This window comes from Acartia tonsa, chromosome 13 (genome assembly GCF_053477335.1).
Source record: "Acartia tonsa isolate MP-2025a chromosome 13, ASM5347733v1, whole genome shotgun sequence".
NCBI lineage: Eukaryota > Metazoa > Arthropoda > Copepoda > Calanoida > Acartiidae > Acartia > Acartia tonsa.
This window is the reverse complement of record NC_137272.1, coordinates 32,776,398-32,796,936: the sequence shown is the minus strand read 5'-3', so window position 1 is coordinate 32,796,936 and position 20,539 is coordinate 32,776,398. Positions and strand designations below refer to the sequence as shown.

The following is a 20,539-nucleotide window of genomic DNA, read 5'->3' as shown; positions in this document are numbered from 1 at the left end:
ATATATAATGACAGATATCACATGGAGGGAGGGGACAGTTTATTACATAAAGTTTTATTATAATATTTTTTTATTCAATGGCTAAATAACTTATGGGACTTGATTTGAATTTTGATCGGTTTGTTTATTAAGTTTAGAATCCAAAATTTCCAACCACTAATTGGGTAATGGTTGGGTAATTTGTTTATTGTCATTGGGGATGTACATTAATTTATCGGCCATTGTCTTATCCCTTTTGATCCCTGTAGATAGCATTAGTATAAAAGAAATAAATGAATGGAAATTAATTGATAAAAATGCATATATGGATCTATTTATACTTACACACAGGAAGGGAGGGGACACTGGACTGTAAATTACACTAGTACCCAAAGTTTTATAGTAACATATTCATATTCGTTGGCTCAACAACTTTGGTGAATTTCATTGAATTTTGCTTGGTTGGTTCATGAAGTTAAGCGTCCAAAGGTTTCAATCACTACGTGTAATACAGAGATGGGTTAATTTTGGGGAGCTACATCAATTTATAGACCATTGTCTTATCCTTTTTGATCCCTGCACACACACACACACACACACACACACACATTATTTGTGTGTTTGTTTCTAGTTCATATTATCTCATGGGATAACAAGATGTCGTTAAGGGTGACCCAGTAATGTCATTACAAACAAGGTTGACAACATCCATAAGAGCGAAGCTTTAAAAATCAGACAATCATACAAACGAACAATAAGAAAGTTTTTAGCCAGCTTATAACAACAAAATTATTTTGTTGGTTATACCTTAATCCTGTCTATTTAGTAATTATCATTGTTAAAAATATACTTATAAAATTACGAATTTTCGTAGAAATTAATATATGTATAGATTAAAAGATATTTTGTTGAATTGTTGTTAAGATGAATGAAAGAATACATTATAAAATCTGCCAACAACTTTTTGTAAAATCCTCCAAATTAGAAATCGTTTAGAATTAGAATTTCGTGGATTTTACGAAAAAGAGGTTAAGATATCTTTACAATTTTTATTTTTTTACAATTTTCTTGTTAGATTAGGTTAGGTGATATTGCTAGGTAGCCGAGTGCTTCGGCTAGGCAGGCCTTGGGGATGAGCGCTGCGGCTAGGCAGGCCATGATCATTATTAACAGTTGAGGCTATTTTCCTTTAGTCCAGAGGCTATTTTGTCCTTGAGGCTATTTTGTCCAAGTCTATTTTGTCCTAAGCTAATTTGTCAATGATTCAGATTAATAGTTGGATATATTTACTGATAGATGTAACTGGACAAAGTGTCTCAAAAATCAGCCATGTGACGTCAAAAAATGAGTGATTATCCATCTCTTTCTTATGAGTTGTCTCTCCTACTTCTCCTCTCATCTCACTTATTTTTATGACACCACATGGCTGATTTTTGAGACACTTTGTCCAGTTACCTCAAAGATTGAAGAATAGATGAATAAATATAGTCAAATATTGATAAAAATTAGATAATAAATTGATATGTAGACAACTTCTTTGTACTTTAATATCATCCCTATAAGTATCATTAATTCTCTTTACACAAATGAATTCTCTTTGTAAATATCTTGGGACATTGAAAATAACAATTAAGCTGAATAATTAGTCTATTCTAAAGAAGTATTAGTAATACATTCACTGTAATTTGAACCTCGTAAAAGTGCCGAACTATGACGTCAGAAAAAATTAACAATTAACCAATGAGAAGCCAGTATTCACTGTAATTGACCAATGGTAAAATATATAGCGGTCTCTCATTGGTTAATTGTTAATTTTTTCTGACGTCATAGTCAGACACTTTTACGAGGTTCCTGTAATTTTAGTTTTTTAACATATAAATTAAAACTGTACAAATCCAGGAATCTAAAGGGATAAGACAATGCCCGATTAATTGATGTACCTCCCCAATTATGATACACAAACAGTAACATTCTGTAGATTACAATAAGTGGTTTAAACATTTATACATTTATACACTCAACTAAATGAACCAACCAATTAAAATTCATTAAAAGTCCCCAAGGTTTTTAAGCCAACAAATAAGAAAACGTATAATAAGACTTTGGGGACTTGTGTAATACACATCCCAATGTCCCCCCTCATTCCTGGTGCAAATCTGTTACTTTAGTAGCTGAGTTGTTAAAAGCAAATCATTTCTACATTTAGGTTAGGTCTGCACGTACGTATGATAACTATGATCGTTGATTTAGACATGTAGAATTGTTCTATCGATTTAATTGTTCTAATGTTTTTATTATTCCTGTAACACTTAGGTATAATTTTCAAATCACAGCAATTCTTTTATTAAAGTACCATGATGTTTCTCCATATGTATGTAGCTAAAGATCTCGCTAACCACTGGAATGACATGGTGGTTAACCTTTATAGTAAGGCTGCATTTAATTCCAGGGAAGGTTTATAACTATTTTAGGGGAGGGAACCTACATCATAACCATTAAAATTGCCCCCCTGGAAAAAAAATATAACCACCAAAAATAATTTTTGTACTTATTAACTGAAATTGATCTAAAATACTTGGTGTCTTTTAAATTACCATTGATTAGAATCGTGCATAAAGATTACTGTTACGATAAAGTATCGTCTCTTAAAAGATCTTGTCATCTTTGATTTTGTGAAAACTTTTTGTCTGTTTAGTTTTGTTTAAGTTTTTAAATTTGCTGAACTAACTTATTTTCTTTATGTTATCTGTTAAAAGTAGCGGATCTACTGCAGTTCACGGTAAAATATTGCTGGTGGGCAATATTTCCAAAAATCAATGAATTTTAAAGGGTGCTAGCTGCCAAACGGCTGAACGTACAGATCATGCCTGCACACTGTTTAAAGTGACATAAGAAGGCCTACAAATAATCTGGAATAGACATAAATTAATAATGCATAATTATCTCGCAGTGCAGATAAATGCGCGAAAAAGACCTATTTGACGCGTTTTTTCTTCAGTGAAGCTTTCCCTGTGCATAATTGGATCTTAGCTATTCCAGATTATTTGTAGGCCTTATGCCGCTTAAAATAGTGTGCGGGTATGATCTGTACGTTCAGCCGTTTGGCAGCTAGCAGCCTTTAAAATTCATAGATTTTGGAAATATTGCTTACCAGCAATATTTTACCGTGAACTGCAGTAGATCCAAAGTAGCCACTCAATAACTTTTTATTATTTTTAATGAGTGACTCCACCCTGAAAAATTAAATCACCCCTAGAAAAATAGTCCTCTAAAAAAAGTAGAGGCCTCTAGGGGGCATAACCGCTAGTTATTAGATATTTTAGAATAAAAAAAGCAAAATTGAGCATTTTTACAATTTATTACTTTTTTATGAGCAATTAAACATGTATTTAATTACAATTATTATTATATCAATTACAATAATGTAAATCAAGCTGAAAATAAGAATAAAGGTATTCTTTAAAATATTTTCTAAAACTTCAAACAAGGGAACCAACAAAAATTTATTAATATAAATAAATTCAATAATTGTCATATTTGATTTGCTGGTTATAAATACTACTAACTAGTAAATAACATTGAGGGAGGGGACATTGGACTGTAAATTATTATACTAAACCCTATTTTTCAAACCCTCCTCAAAACCGGGGCGAAGTGTGATCAACCGTTGGGTTAATGAAAAGATTTAAAGAACACCTTTCTCGTTAATTCCTAATTGTTTACATTATCTTTAATTACACATCAAATATTATTTTAGATTGATATTTTCTTTCAACAATCATTATTCCTTAATTATATTACAGATCACTTTACAAACCATATGATTTTTTTGCTGAATTATAAACTGATACAAGCGGCTTTGCCCCTAGCATTTAGGGGCTTTGCCCCAAGAGGTAATTTAAAAAAAAAAAATAAGTACCTCTGGTGCTGCTTAAAAAAGGAGGGGGGATTGTGGGTGTCCCACCCCCCAAGAAAATAGCCTTAAACCACCACAGGACCAGTAGGTATATTCCCTGAAGAGTATAATCCAACTTCAGTGGTTACCGAGATCTTTATGGGACGGACAGACAGACAGACGGACAGACATCAAGCTAATTTGTATTATAGATGATAAAATCCATTTAATCAAATCTAAATTTTCAATATTTTTTTTTCTGTTAAATTGTATTTTCTTTATTTCCAAAAATGAATATTGCTAAATTGATTTGAGCAAAACATGTACATACAACATTAATTAATTACTTAAACAATCAAAATATATTCATGTTTTCCACGTAAAGGTTTCGTAATTTTTTTCCGAATTAATTTCATTGTTGGTAGAAGCGGGTTAAATCTAATCTATCCTACTGTTTTAGAGCTCAGCTTTATATGGATGTTGTCATCCTTGTTATGTTTCGAGACATATAAACATTACTTGACAATAACATTACAAATTACAATCATTTAATTATTAGATATGTTTCATACACATTTCAAAACACAGAAATGAGATTTGTTCAATTATTCTACATATTATATTTTTTGATATAAAAAGTTATTATTTTACTCTAAAAACTATTCCCATAAGTTACACAAGTTTTTGGCGGTTTCCCTCAAAATGCCTAGTCGAACAAAAGAACCACCCTCACTAAAGATATTCTAAGATAATTGAAAATAATACAACAGATCTATAGTATAGATGTATATGCAGACAACTATCTCCCCTTCTTTTTCAATGACCTTTTTCGACTGCTTCTAAATTATTTTCTGCTACTTGGCTGTGTTAATATAAGCGATATAATTGGCTGATTTTTAATGACCCAATAGAAAAGTTGCACAAGGTTGATGCGATGGGGAGATACAGTTATTTAACTCTTTCTCTCTCTAGTGTTTTACTGTTATGTTTTTCTTAAAAAAACACTTGCCCTCTTTATTCAAAATAGTTCAAAAATAAAGGAAGATGGAGTAGGGGAGTTTAGTGCTCGATTGACACTTTGAGGGGCAGCACTTAGTGTTTACATCTGTAGTAGCTCATGCTGGGCAGGCAAGCAGTCCTCTGAGTCATTTGATGCTCCTACAACAAATACATAATTAATTATCTAGATATCACAGTATCACATAAACTATATAATAATATAGAGTAATGATTTCTATAGTAAATACATTTTTCAATTTCCTGTTACTTAAATTATCACTAGCGGCTAACGCCCACAAGAAGACTATAGGGGCTATTAATGTGGGATATATCCTCCCCCAAAATAGTTAAAAACCTTCTCTGTCAAAACTATAAAAAGCTTCATTGTAAAAGAGAACCATCAGTTCAGCGGTTAGCGAGATCCTTCGCTACAGACAAAAAAGCTTACTACTTTATGTAATAGGATTTGTATGTCGATAAAATGTCAGCAATGGTCACTTTTCAATGCCAAAAATTTGACATAAACTTATGCTTACACATAAAATTATTATATGTATTATATAGTACAAACTATCTATGTATCTTTCTATCTGCCTATCTATCTATCTATCTATCTATCTATCTATCTATGAATGTATACCTCTAGGTTGAGGATTACACATATAAGAGGAAAGGTTCAAAGCTGCCCTCCTGAGCCCCTTGTGTAGGGTCAACAGCAGGATTGGGTTGGCAAAGGAGTGGGAGAAGGCGATATGCAGAGCAACCTAAAAAAAAAATAATTCAAATTATTTTATGCCTTTATTTCCTGTCCTAAATAGTTTCGATGGTCAAGGGTGGCTAGAAATAAAAATATGTTATATAAGGTCCTATGACAAACACAGGAGTACCAAACGTCGGAGTGGACAAACGCAGGAGTGGACACTTAACCTAACCTAACCTATTTTAAACCATATTTCAGGTTTTTTGAATGCCTAACCCCTGCGGGGGACTTGTTTGTACATTCATATCTTAACCTAACCTAATCTGTATAGAAATACCTAATTAGATTAATATTTTAACACTCCTGCGTTTGTCCACTCCGGCGTTTGTGACTCCTGCGTTTGACCACTCCGGCGTTTGTGACTCCTGTGTTTGTCCTGGAACCTTATATAAAGTTTAATAATAACTTTCAATATTTTCAACAACAAAAAAACAATAAATTTAAAACATAATTGAGTTTCAATTTGATTTATTAGGAGACGAATAAAAAACGAGGGAGTATCCATCTATTTTAAAGGGGTTTTCTTTCCCACTCCTCCTTTTCTTATCTCTCATTTTTATGACGTCATTGAGGGGCTAGACCATTTTCTAAGGAAGAAAACACAGCAAAAATATTTTTTTATATGTATTGTATACATTTTGTAGTTGTAGAAAGTTGAAAAATGTTTTCATTAAAAATGCCAAAATAATGAAAACTATTATTTTTAAAAAATCATTAAAAAGAGAATCTCGAAACCTTAACACCTTAATTTAGAGGGCTATTAAACGCTTTGTTAAATTCAAATTAACATTATTATAAAAATGTAACAATTGTTTTCCTTTCTAAGATAACAATAACAAGGGAAAAAAGAACAATTAATTGGATGGGTGGGATAGTAATTTTAGCCAGCTACAAGCATAGGCGTCCAAGGGGGGGGATAATGGGGCGATTACCCCCTCCCCCCCATTTAGAATTCACCCCTACCCTGGGGGTGCCGTAGGCACCCCCAACCATTTAGGAGGGGGTATTTACCCCCCCCAAACAATATTGGGGGGGTAAATACCCCCCCCAAAATAGAAAATCTTTAACAAAAAAAATTTTTGCGCGCTTCGCGCGCATTTTTAATACTAAATTTTTGATAAAATTTAAATTACCCCCCCCAAAAATTTTACCCCGGGGGTAAATTTTGAGGGGGGTAAAAAAATTTTACCCCTGCCAACAGATTTCAGGGGGGGTAATTACCCCCCCCAAGCAAATTTTACCTCCGGGGTAAAAATTTTTTGGGGGGGGGAAAAAAATTTGCGGCACGCTTCGCGCGCCATTTTACCCCCCCCCCAAACCGAATTATCCCCCCCTTAAAAAAATTTTACCCCCCCCAAAATAAAAAGCTTGGACGCCCCTGGCTACAAGTTTAACTTTATTAGATTAATTGATAATGTGGTGTAAGATCAAAGTAATAATAAATCCATTGTAATAGCTATTTTGCCTTTGAGAATGCTAGTTTAATAACAATGATAAGAGATGAAAGAACTGCTAATGATTATTGTCATCAACAAAGGCTTAAAATTATAAATTATTCAGTTGTTATAACCGTATGTATATACTATATCCTTGTATAAGTGGCTTTTGTGTTAGTATTGTTTAATTTATCAAATTTTTTATTGTAAAAAACATGTCTACCTAATTAGAATTATTCCCTGGGGTGTACTCTATGAAAAATCCAGGGAGGAAGGGATTGTTAAGATGTACCCAAACACTGGTACCCAAAGTATACAACCATGTTATCGTATTCGTTGCCTCAAAAATTTTGGACAATATTCCAAACTTGTTGTGTTCAAACTTTTCACGAGAATTTTTGAATGTACAAGAATTAATTGTTATCCCTTAAGATCCCTGATAAAAAGCATTTGCCTAGTTCAAAATTTTGATCTACTGCAGTTCACGGTAAAATATTGCTGGTAAGCAATATTTCCAAAAATCTATGAATTTTAAAGACTGTTAGCTGCCAAACGACTGAACGTACAGATCATGCCCGCACACTGTTTTAAGCGGCATAAAAAGGCCTACAAATGATCTGGAATAGCCATAAATCAATAATGCATAATTATCTCGCAGTGCAGAGAAATGCGCGAAAAAGACCTATTTTACGCGTTTTTTCTTCATTGAAACTTTCCCTGTGCATAATTGGATCTTGACTATTCCAGATTTTTTGTAGGTCTTCTTATGCCGCTTAAAATGGTGTGCGGGTATGATCTGTACGTTCAGCCGTTTGGCAGCTAGCAGCCTTTAAAATTCCTAGATTTTTGGAAATATTGCTTACCAGCAATATTTTACCGTGAACTGCAGTAGATCCCAAAATTGTCTTTGAAAGGATTTTGTATAACAATAAATGTTTTTTTTTTACTTTTTTCTGAAATTATCAAAAATCAAATCTTATTTAATTGTATTTAAATTCTTTTTTCGTTGTTGCTGTAATTGGCAGAGAAAGAGAGAGGACAATGGGTTGTTTCACTAGTCCCCAAGGATTTATAACATTGTTTTCTTATTTGTTAGCTTACCAACACTGGCGACTTTAGTGAATTTGAATTGGTTGGTTCATTAAATTAAGTGTTCAAACGTTTCAATCAGTAATTTTAATCTACAGTAGGGGTAATCTAGTGTATCATAATTAGAGATGTACACTAAGTTATCGGTTATTGTCTTACCCCTTTAGATTTCTTAATGAATGGTCTAGAAAAACCATCATATTTCAAGAATATTAATAAAACGTTTGAAGAAGGTATGACTGTCATACTTATTTTTCTTGAAGCAAAAGTATACATTTTATGAAATATGGTATTACTTCGATTGTAATATATAATATAATAAAAGAATGCATATAAATTTTTAAAAGCGAAGCTTTTCTATAATTAGGGTCGGTCCGTCCGTCCGTCCGTCCGTCCGTACGTCCGTCCGTCCGAGATAGATAGCTTTTATTCGTTAATTTAGGGATGTTAGAATTGTCCTATCGATTTCAAACTTTGCATGATGATTCCTGTAGTAGTTGGGTACGATTTAGAAAGCGTAGCAACTCTATAATCATTACCAGAATGTCCGTACGTCCATTTTAAACATGTTGATTTTTCTACTTTTTTTCTACAAATTTTCAAGTGTTTTAATTATCCTATTGATCTGATTTTTGGTATATTGATTCCTGGGACAACAAAGAACAATATTATAAGCGAAGCAACTCTATAATCAAGTCCAAAAATGTAAGTATGTCCATAAACATTATCCTGTTTTTAAGCAGTTTTTCAACAAATTTACCTACAATTTCGACATTTATACATTTATGTTCCGATTTTTCAGTTCAGATACTATACAAGTGTTAATGTCCGTTTGTCCTACCGTTTCAGTGCTTCGCTTTTATGGATGTTGTCATCCTTGTTTTTTTTAAATAACTTAAAATCTTAAATAGCTAAAATAGTTTTATCATTTAACATTCGAACATTTATGTACTTCTATTAAAAGAGTTGGGTATAATTTTATTGAGAATTCAAATTATATTTGTATACTCTCAAATTATTTCTTAGGTTTTCTTTAATTTTGTTGGCAAGTCAGGGATCTAAAGGGATAAGACAATGGCCGATAAATTGACGTACATCCCCAATGATGATACACAAAATTACCCCATCCGTACATTTAAATTAGTGGTTAAAACTTTATGAGCGAACTAATCAAAATTCACTGAAGTCGCCAAAGTTGTTAACGAATAAGAAAACGTTATTATCATAAAACTTTGGGGACTAGTAAAATAAACAGCTCACTGTTCCATCTCTCTCTGATTATAAATCAGTTTGTTAGAACACCTTTTCATGAAGTTTTCCGTATTGGTATTCATTATTGGTATTCCTCTTATTCAACTAACTATTTACCTACAGGGTCCTGCATATAAAGCCAGGGTTTAGGGTTCCAGGACAAACGCAGGAGTCCCCAACGTCGGAGTGGACAAACGCAGAAGTGTTAAAATATTAATTAAATTAGGTATTTCTATACAGGTTAGGTTAGGTTAAGATATGAATATACAAATAAGCCCCCCGCAGGGGTTAGGCATTTAAAAACATTTTCTTATTCGATGGCTAAACAAATTTGGAGACTTTTAGTAAATTTTGATGGATTGCTTGAGTGTCTACACGATTCAACCTCTTATTGTAACCTCACAAGGGGTAATACTGTGTATTATCATTAGAGATGTACATCAATTTATCGGCCGTTGTCTTATCCTCTTTTATCCCGGATATTTAGCACAATTCAAAACAATAGTTTGAAGTTCAGAAATCAAATATAACTGGCTTTATTGCTTCCGCTGAAAAGATCTATTTTAAAATAGCCTACACAAACAGTACAGAGCTTTCTAGAGCTTTAACATTTTTTTATCTGACAAGAACTTAAAGTTAATGACTTGTTGAATTAAAAATAAAAGGATTGATAATTTATGTACTTTTTAGAATAAGTATTTATCTCACCGTATTATAGATTTTTGCAGATATTAAATGAAAAATCATAAGATTAAAACTATTTTTGATGGCACCGAGGGGCCGAAGGTCCATGCTAATAAAACTGGTATTGATTTTATGATTCTTATTTTAATATTCCTCGGTAAATTGTATGTAATTTGAAGCAGTTTGACTGAGAACAGGTTCTAATCCAGCGGATATATATCGGTTTCGAATACATGTAGAAAAGCTATTATAACACCTTAATTTTTGAACCCTTCAACAAAATTTCAGAAATAAAATATTGAAAGATGTTTTCCATGTTAAAAAACCCTTTTTTGAAAATCGATTCTTTTTTTGAGCCCCCTGTACGCTATATTGGTATTCCTCGTATTCTCCAAACACGCTAAAACTTTCAGATTTTATTTGAAAAGAATGTTTGAGACGAACAAAACTTTGGCAGATTTTTTTCAAACTTGCAAAATTTATTTCTAAGAAATAGCTTTTTCATTTGTTGAAACCAAAGAAGACTGTATCAAATAAAATTTCTCCTTTTATATTATGCACTAGACGTGTTTCTTAAAATAAACTTTTTTAAATCTAATTTTCTGTTGACCTAAAAAGTTACTTTAGAGGCCTGGAAATACATGTACAAAATCTAATCTCTCTATCTCTACTGGCTAACTAGCGCACAGGCCTCTAAAGAAACAGAAAGCAGTAGCACGGCAATTTCTCAGCAATGTGCAGGTTTTTGACTCTTCTGCATATTTCAACATAAAAATATAAGGCCAAAGATATGATATCCAAAAATCATATATCAGTTTTCTAAGAAAATTGCTAAAAATGATAAAAACAGACATCGCCAGCGCTAGTCTCGGTTCAAAGATAGCGCAGCATACTTTTGACATAACATTCTTAAAGTCATTTTCTACTTTTAAAAAAATATGCAGAAAACATTTATTCATCTCCATGCAAAAGTTCTATGGATTTAAAATTTTTTCAGGTAGTTTTGAAATCCCATTATATCATAAAAAAAATTCAAATGCATTGGAGAATGGCTTGAAGATGAATTTAGGAGTTCTGCAATTTTTTTTAATTTTCGGGTGTAAGCTGGTTTGGGACATTTAAAAAATGTACTAAAAATTTGGGGAATAGTCCCTTTCGTGACATCACTCCATAAGGGGCGATTTGTCGTATTTTTTAAATGGCTTTTTATAGGTTATTTTAAGTTAGGTAAGGTTATATTGGGTTAGGTGATTGCCCCACAGGGTTAGGTAATTGGCCCCGCAGGGTTAGAGCCCCCCGCAGGAACTAGAAATAGGAGAAAACCTACTGTTAAAAATACGAAGAATCGCCCCATAGGGAGCGATGTTACGAAAGGGACTATACCCAAAATTTGTATGACTCCTGTGATGATGATAATACTTTTTTGCTGTAAAAAGTCGTGTAAATGTAAATCATCATATTTTGCTATTTATATAATGTTTTTTTTCTTGAATATAGAAACACTCCTCAAGTTACCTTAATCAAAGTTTGTTAATTCAAGTAGGAAAGATATTATATTACAACTTTACATTGAAATGCAGGGATGTAACAATGAATGAAAATTAAATGTCCTTATCCATAGGGTTTGATTCAATAAAAATACTGGCTTAATGCAATATTTTGGCAAATTTGTGAATTCAAGTAAAAGTATTTAATTTTACTTATGAGTGGTTCATTCAAATATAGATTGTTTTATCAATTCATTTCTACCATTGTTGGTTGTCTGTTGGTAGTTGAATTACTGCACCTAATTCTCGTCGATTATATTGATCTTTTGAAGTTTCATTGGAATATTATATAGATAAAAAACACAATAATGTTATACCTGCCATAATGTGGCCTTAATATTACAAGTACAAAAGGCCAGTATCTAATTTTAAATCATGATTATTATTTGTTTGTTAAATTCTGAAGTTTTACTATTAATATGGTTGAAATATTAGAATAAAACAGTTCCCCACCCTGAGAACCTGTGCCGACCTTCAATAAGGTCTTTGAAAATTAACCAAAATCGTCAGCATTACCAGAACAGCCAAGTCGCTACAAAAGAGCTAGAGACGAAAAAGGTCCCCAACAGGGAAATCCAGGTATTTGTCTGGTTATACATCTATATTTATAGATTTATTGTTGAAACAATTTTGAAATTGTATGAAAATTTTGCTATAAAATTCAAGTCAGGTTTGTGTAGATGAAAGGAGTTTTATTTTAATATATATTGCCCACCAATGAAATATTGATTTAACACATTCTCTAAAACTTTTCTTTGGGTTTTACCTCACCCCCTCCCCCCCCCCCCCCATCGAAAGAGATCATTTATAAATTCTAAAGCTGTTTGACCTTCGGAGCATAATTAAAATTTATTTAAAAACCAAAAATAACCTATCAATAGCTGCTTTAAAAATACGACGAAACCCGCTACTTCGTTTTCTTTCCATGATTCGGTTTTATTAAGGGAGGAGGAGGGGGGGGGGGTAGGAGGATAAAATATTTGAAATTAATGGATATTGTTTCCAGTTCACCTATAGAATGTATTAGATTATTGAGGAATTATATCAATTTATGAGCTAAAAATTTACATTTTATCTAACATAATTTCTTCACTGGGACCTATTATTTTAAACATGAACAAAAACATAAAAAAAAATTAAAACGGTTCTAATATTGAATGAAGTAAAAATATATAATTAGCTCTTTATCTGGATGACACTGCCTGGTGTTCTATTGACGTCATAGAAGAGGGCAAGAGAAGGGGAAGGGGGAATTGGGGTCAGATAGTGATTTATCATATTATATCTTAAAGTCCTGGAATAAATTTCACATTGTAACCTTAATTTTATCTGAAAACTTTTCTTCGACCTTACCCAGGAAATAAGAGATAAATAGGGGCCAACAAAACTAAAATTAATCCTCTAATTTTTATTTGCTATCTGCAGAAAGCTGTCTATAATTTGATGCGATGAATAACTATTACACTTTAAAGATAAAATTGTACTTTTTGAGCTGGGGATATGGATTTGTTCTGGTATTGACCAATCCATGTTTCTTTGATCTTACCCTAATACCAGCACACTTTTCCTCAACAATTTAGCGGATTTACAACCAACACGCAACAAGCGGTCAATGGATCCTATAAATAGACATATTTGCTGAATCAAAACTGGTTTTACCTAAATTGTATCTGTTCCTTCTTCAGGATTATAGAATTTCAAAGATTTTAACCAAAAATGTGCGATGATTTGACTTTAAAATAGCATTTAATCTTAATGTTGATGGCTTATTAATATAAGTTTGTCATATTTGTTGAGGTTTTAAAACAATATTTCTAAAGACAATTCAACACTGTATATTTAGGATTGATAACAATGGTTATTTTATGCATTATGAGTGATATAAAAAGTCATATCAAAAGTACTTTTTAATTATTAATTCTAATTGTTTAGATGTTTAGCCGTTTATTACACAAAAGTAAATATTTTTGTTCTAAACCATTTTGAATTTTATATGGATAAAATAATTGATATAATGAACAAGGATGACAACATCCATAAAAGCGAAGCAATGAAACAGTAGGACAAACGGACATAAACACTTGTATAGTGTCAGAACTCAATAATCAGAATATAAAAGTACAAGAGTCGAAGCAAAATTGTAAGTAGATTTGTTAAAAAAAATCTGCTTGATACAGGATAATGTTTATGGACATACTTACATTTTTAGGACTTGATTATAGAGTTGCATCGCTTATAATATTGTACTTTGTTGTCCCAGGAATCTATATACCAAAAATCAGATCAAACGAAGAATTAGATCACATAAAAATTTGTTGTTAAAAAAGTTGTTAAGTTATCAACATGTTTTAAATGAACGTACGGACATTCTGGTAATGATTATAGAGTTGCTACGCTTTATAATCGTACCAAACTACTACAGGAATGACCATGCAAAGTTTGAAATCGATAGGCATAATCGCTATTTTTTATATTGAGCTATTATATCTTAATTAAACACCAAATTATTGTCTTGTGTAATTGTATTTAAGATTATTTAGCAATTGAAAACAATTATTATTTAATTTTGTATCTTATTTAAGACATGGCAAAACCTTTTTCAAAATGTGATCATAATCTAAATAGGTCAAAGATTTTGGTCCTTGTTGATCTATAATTATATTTTTTTAAAACAAGACTCTTTTAAGATAAAGAATAAAGGATAGAAGCATATACATACAACAAGTATCTTTAATAATGCAGGATTTTACGTTAACAAACTAATAAAGGTTAGTCTTTAGGTTAGATTAGAAAACCTTTACATCTCATTTATGCTGCTTGATTTTAATTTCTTTTAAAATCAAGCAGCAGAAATGAGATGTAAAGGTTTTCTATATTTATTGTTCGTCTGTCTGTCCATAAAGGATAGATCTTATCGTTAATTTAGGCATTTTATAATTGTCCTATTGATTTTATACTTGGCATAGTTGGTTATTTCTGTAGTAATAGTAAGGTACGATTTAGAAAGCATAGCAATTCTACAATCGTTGTCTATTTACAAAAAGTTGATTTGAAACATTTTTTATATTCCTACTACAAAAAGGTAGAATGTTATAAACAAAGCATATCAAAAATGTAGGAATGTCCTTAAACAGTATCCTTAATCAACTATTAAGTTGTTAACTAATTTGACTAGGTATACATTATTAATAACAGTCCTTTGAAATAATCAATTAAAGGCCTAATGTCTTCAACAATCTATTGTTTATGTGGTTGATAACTTAATTCTATCGTGTCTTTTTTACATACAAAATTCGAGTGTCAATGCTAATTGTTTCTATATAAACAAGGATGACAACATCTATAAAAGCGAAGCTATGAAACCGTAGGACAAACTGACATTATCATTGTACAGTGTTAGAAGTGAATAATCAGAATATAAAGTTATAAAAGTCGGAACAAATGTGTAAGTAAATTTGTTTAATTGTTCGTAATTAAAAAAACTGTTTAAATACAGGATAATGTTAAAGGACATAATTACATTTTAGGACTTGATTATAAAGATGCTTTGCTTTAAACATTGAACTTTGTTGTCCTAGGAATCAGTATTCCAAAAATCAGATCAATTAGATAATTTTCACACATAAAAATTTGTTGTTTATAAAAGTTAAAATCAACATATTAAAAATGGGCGTATGGACATTCTGGTAATGATTATAGAATTGATACGCTTTCTAAACCGTATCTATTTAGTACAGGAATAACCTTGCAAAGTTTGAAATCGATAGGAAAATTCTAACATGTCCAAGTTAATGAAAAAGGTAATTGTTCCACCTAAATAGCTAACTGTTACTGACGGACGGACAGACTAACCGACCCCAATTGTAGAAAAGCTTCAATTTAAAAAAAAAGTATATGTTGTAAATCAATTGTGCCAGTATTTTTAGTTAAATGATATGTTTATTTTTTATTACTGTTTTTACTTTCTAAGTTTAAAATTTCAAGGTAATTTGAAGAAAAACAAGCATTAATTAAAGTCAGAAGTTACCCCGTCGACAATTTTATAAGTTATAATTAATCTACAAAAAAAAGGTTTTTAAAACAACTACTGCTTTCATGTGTTAAGGGTAATATACAGCATATATATTTTACATCAAAGGCCATTTTAAAGTCAAATCATCACACATTTTTTGTTAAAATCTTTGAAATTCTATAATCGCGAAGAAGGAACAGATACAATTTAGGTAAAACCAGTTTTAATTCAGCAAATGTGTCTATTTATAGGATCCATTGGCCGCTAGTTGCGTGTCGGTTTTAAATCCGCTAAACTGTTGAGGAAAAGCGTGCCAGGGATAAGGGATGAGAAACGTAGGAAAATATTATTTCAGGCCTATTTCAAGCCTAGGCCTAAAAAAACAGTTATGGGATGGCGCATTAGTTCGTTATTAACGCTAATGAAATAGCTGTGTGTGTGTGTGTAGATAAAGTATAGAATAAAATCCAGGTAGCTAATCTAAAGTAGAAATTGAACTTTTTATAGACCAATATATTGATGGCTTTTTTTAAAATCATGTTATGATATTATTTTTCTTCCAAAATTTTTTTTCTTTTACTTTGGTAATTTGAATTTTCTAAAAGCTATCGTTGGGTTTCCCTCAGACAGATTTTAGGTTGTATTAATTGAATTTTAATAATGAGTAAAAATATTATTTGGAAATATCATTGCTAATTAAAATTCAATATAAATGAATTAGTAAATACTTGGGTAACATTCTATCAAGTTCTTTGGATACTATTATGTAATAGTAGATTTGTACTGTACATAGTTAAGTACAAATATTAAGGTTAAGGTGTTGTATCAATTCCGTATGAATTTTTTAAAATTCAAAATACAACATTAAATTTTTAAACTACCAAATGAAAATTCTTAGCTACCCACTTTCCAAAAATTAATTCCTCTATTTATTATTTTTCTCTATGGTCCTTTTTTAATGTTTAACTCTTAGCAGATTTAATAATTAAGCTAATGTGATCAAACACCATTTCTATTTATTTTTTAGTAGCAGACAAATCATTATTTTTTCTAGAATTGTCTGCTTCCAAAATTGCCGCAGTTTTTATATAGTCTGCCTCCAGATGTCTATTGGTTGATACAAAACAAGGTGATCCTTATTGGTTTAGAGCGATAGCTAATTTGGAGCTGCCTCCAGTAACGTTATTTACTTAGGAAATGGTAAAAGTTGCAATATCCCATTCAAAACTAGGCTGGGACTTAATTTATGGCCAGGTTAACTATCCCTTATCCCTACCTAATACATATCTATTTCATAGAACATGTTTTTATGTTTCTACAATGTAAAAGTTTTTTTTAGTTGGACTGTACATTAAAATAGTCCCCAAAGTTTTATAATAGTGTGTTCTTTTTCACTGGCTTAACAACTTTGGGGAGTTTCATTGAATTTTGGTTGGTTGGCTCTTAAATTGAGCTAGCAAAGTCTAAACTTTTCAACCATTAATCTATAGAAAATTTTGCTTTTCATCAAATTATAGTCAACTGTCTTATCCCTTCAGATCCATGCTATAAAAATATTCAGATTTTTTGCTGGAAAAATAAGAAGTATAACAAATATGGAAGAAATATGTTGAATTGAATACATATTTATTTACATTGAATTCTAGTTTACACAGTTTTTAGCAGGAATTTGACATATAAAGAAAAGATAAAAAATATTCTCTTCCATCACAGTTATGAAATCTCGACCACAAAGATTTTTTTATTCAATCTTGACAAGTGAGGTATTTTTGGAAAGAGGAATATACATAGAAAACGCCTATGTAAATTAGAAAATCCGCAGAAATCATATTTGCAAGTTATTTGCAAAAATCTGCAATGTTAATTTGCAAAATTTATTTCATGCCTTAAATGACAGATTTAGAAAAAAATCTTTTTATGAAATGTGTTTATCTATAAGTTTAGAACATACTTAAGGCAAACAAATTTTCTTTAGTGTTACTTTTTTCACCTTATATATAAAAAAGCAGTTTCTCACAATTTATGATAAAAAAAGGTATAGGAACAAAAATATGTTATTTCTTGATGTAAACACAATAATTGGCATAAAATCTATCATCCTGACAAAACAAGTTATAACTTTTTTCAACCCTATCATTGATTAAAATGCACTTTTAGGTTTACTCATTACCAAAGTTGCACATATAAACTTTTTTTATTAAGTTATTAAACAAAATAAATTCAAATCAACAATCAGGCGTTTTTTATAATGCAGTAGGCCATTTTATAGTTGTTTTTTTGGCATTTATTTTGTTTAATTACTACATAAAAGAGTTTTTATGCACTACTTTGGTAATTCTTAAACCTAAAAGTGCAATTTAAACAATGACAGTGTTGAAAAAACTTATAACATGTTTTATAGTTTTTGATCACTAGTTTTATATACATTTATCTGATATGTATATCACAGCAAAAAGAACTATTTTCTTTAGATTTTCATACTTTGCAAAAATGTCTTGGTTACTTTTTGCACTATATTGATTCTTTAAAGGATTCTACATCTGATTTTTACATTTAGGGTGATTGATTTTATGCCAATTATTGTGTTTACATCAAAAAAAAACATATTTTTTGTTCCTATATCATTTTTTATCATAAATTGTGAGAAACTGCTTTTTTCATATATAAGGTGAAAAAAGTAACACTAAAGAAATTTTTTTTGCCTTAAGTATGTTCTAAACTTATAGATAAACACATTTCATAAAAAGATTTTTTTCTAAATCTGTCATTTAAGGCATGATATAAATTTTGCAAATTAACATTGCAGATTTTTGTAAATAACTTGCAAGTATGATTTCTGCGGATTTTCTAATTTACATAGGCGTTTTCTATGTATATTCCTCTTTCCAAAAATACCTCACTTGTCAAGATTGGATAAAAAAATCTTTGTGGTCAAGATTCCATAACTGTGCCATATAATTCATCAAAATAAAATGATGGTCAAGATTAAATCCTTATATAAAAGTAACAGGATGTTTGTCTGTCTGTCTTTATCAAGGGATCTCCATTGATCGCTTCTAATAGGCCCAAAAAGGATTTATAAATAGTTTAGGGGAAGGTGCTATTAACCTTCGATAAAAGATGTCCCTATATCCTATTTATACGTGAAATTCATGTAATGCGACACTTATATGTTTATAGAAATTTTATTCTTAGACTCTTTTACATAGTGGTATCACTTTTCCTATCTATCTCTATCTAATTTTTAAAAGGCATTACATATGTTTTACAAGTAGACAACAATAAAAAAACAAGGATGACAACATCCATAAAAGCGAAGATCTGAAACGGTAGGACAAACGAACATTAACACAAGTAGAGTGTAAGAACTGAACAATCAGAATATAAATGTTGAAGTTCGAACAAAATTGTAAGTAAATTCGTTGAAAAACTGATTAAATACATAATAATGTTTAAGGACATTTGGAATCAGTATTCCAAAAAACAGATGAATAGGATAATTATACTAAACAAATTTTTTGTTAAAAAAGTTTTAAAAAAACAATAGGTTTAAAATGGACATTCTGGTAACGATTATAGAGTTACTATGCTTTCTAAATTGTACTTAACCAATACAGGAATCATCATGTAAAGTTTGAAATCGAGTGGACAATTCTAACATGTATATATTAACAAAAAAGGACTAAAGGACGGACGAACCGACCATAATTATATAAAAGCTTCTCGTTCAAAAAAATACACATGAAACTTGAAACTCTGAAAACTATTTTAAAACCCAAGTAACAAATTTTGTTAAGATATTTCTACAACAATCATTCATTCTTTTCTGGGATAAAAAAAAAAGAGGAGGGTAACATTACACTGGTACTCAAAGTTTTATAATTACGTTATCTTATTTGTTAGCACAATATCTTTTATTGAATTTTGATTGTTTGATTTCAAGGTAGTTTTGTCTAAACTTTTTAACCAATAATCTTAATATACAAAAGAGGTAGTTTTGTTTATTATCATTGGAGATGTATGTTAATATATCGTCCATTGTCTATAAGATCGCAGGTTATAAGATAAAAATTACCTCATGAGCCATTGATTTTCTTGCTTCCTCCCACTCCCATCCTGAATAGAATAGTAATCAATCAATTGCTTAAATCCTATAAAATGCCAGGGAGGAAGGAGACATTGGGCTGTTTATTACATTTTTTCCCCAAAGTTTTCTTATTTTTTGACTAACATCTTTGGGGACTTTCAATAAATTTGATTTGGTTGGTTTATTAAGTTGAGAGTTCGAACGCTTCAACCATTTATTGTAATCTATAGAAGGTGTAATTTTTTTATATTGAAATTTGGTATGTACATCAATGTATTGGCCATTGTCTTATCCCTTTAGATCCCTGGCTTTAATCCTATTAAACAACATAGGCTAGTCTAGCAGATAGGGTTTCCTCCAATCCTTATATTAAAGTAACAGGATGTCTGTCTGTCTATCTGTTTTTTACCGAAGGATCTCGCTAAACGCTGAGCTGATATGGCAATCCTTTACATTGTAGCTTTACATAGGTTCTAAGAAGGTTTATAGCTATTTAAAGGAGGGTACCACCATCCTCCCAAGAGAAATCAGAAAAAATCTTTTAAAAGGAAAACATTATTGTGCTCCTAGATGCCTCTGGGGGGCAAAGCCGCTAGTCCTAGTATATATATAAAGAAATATGTAAGACTTAGGAAGCCCTAACTCCTAGTTTAACCTAAATTAAAATGCTGAATAAATAGCCTAAAACCGTAACATGAACATTATGAAGCTTTCCTTTTTTACAAAACCTAGTGATTCAAGATCAATTTATTCATTGAATATAATGTAATGTTATCTTATTTGTTGGCTTAACAACTTTG

At 30.9% G+C, this 20,539-nt stretch overlaps 1 protein-coding gene across 1 annotated transcript in view; it reads right to left on the bottom strand.

Annotated features, from left to right (window-relative positions):
• Positions 1-4,290: 4,290 nt before the first annotated feature.
• Positions 4,291-20,539, bottom strand: part of LOC145335258 (uncharacterized) — a 75,367-nt gene continuing 59,118 nt past the window's right edge. The window contains exons 14-16 of the mRNA XM_080180996.1: positions 19,728-19,768; positions 5,514-5,637; positions 4,291-5,032 (exon numbers count right to left, since the gene is read on the bottom strand). Of these exons, the coding sequence (XP_080037122.1) occupies positions 4,974-5,032; positions 5,514-5,637; positions 19,728-19,768 (224 nt within the window). The 3' untranslated portion in view covers positions 4,291-4,973. The remainder of the gene's footprint in view (positions 5,033-5,513; positions 5,638-19,727; positions 19,769-20,539) is intronic.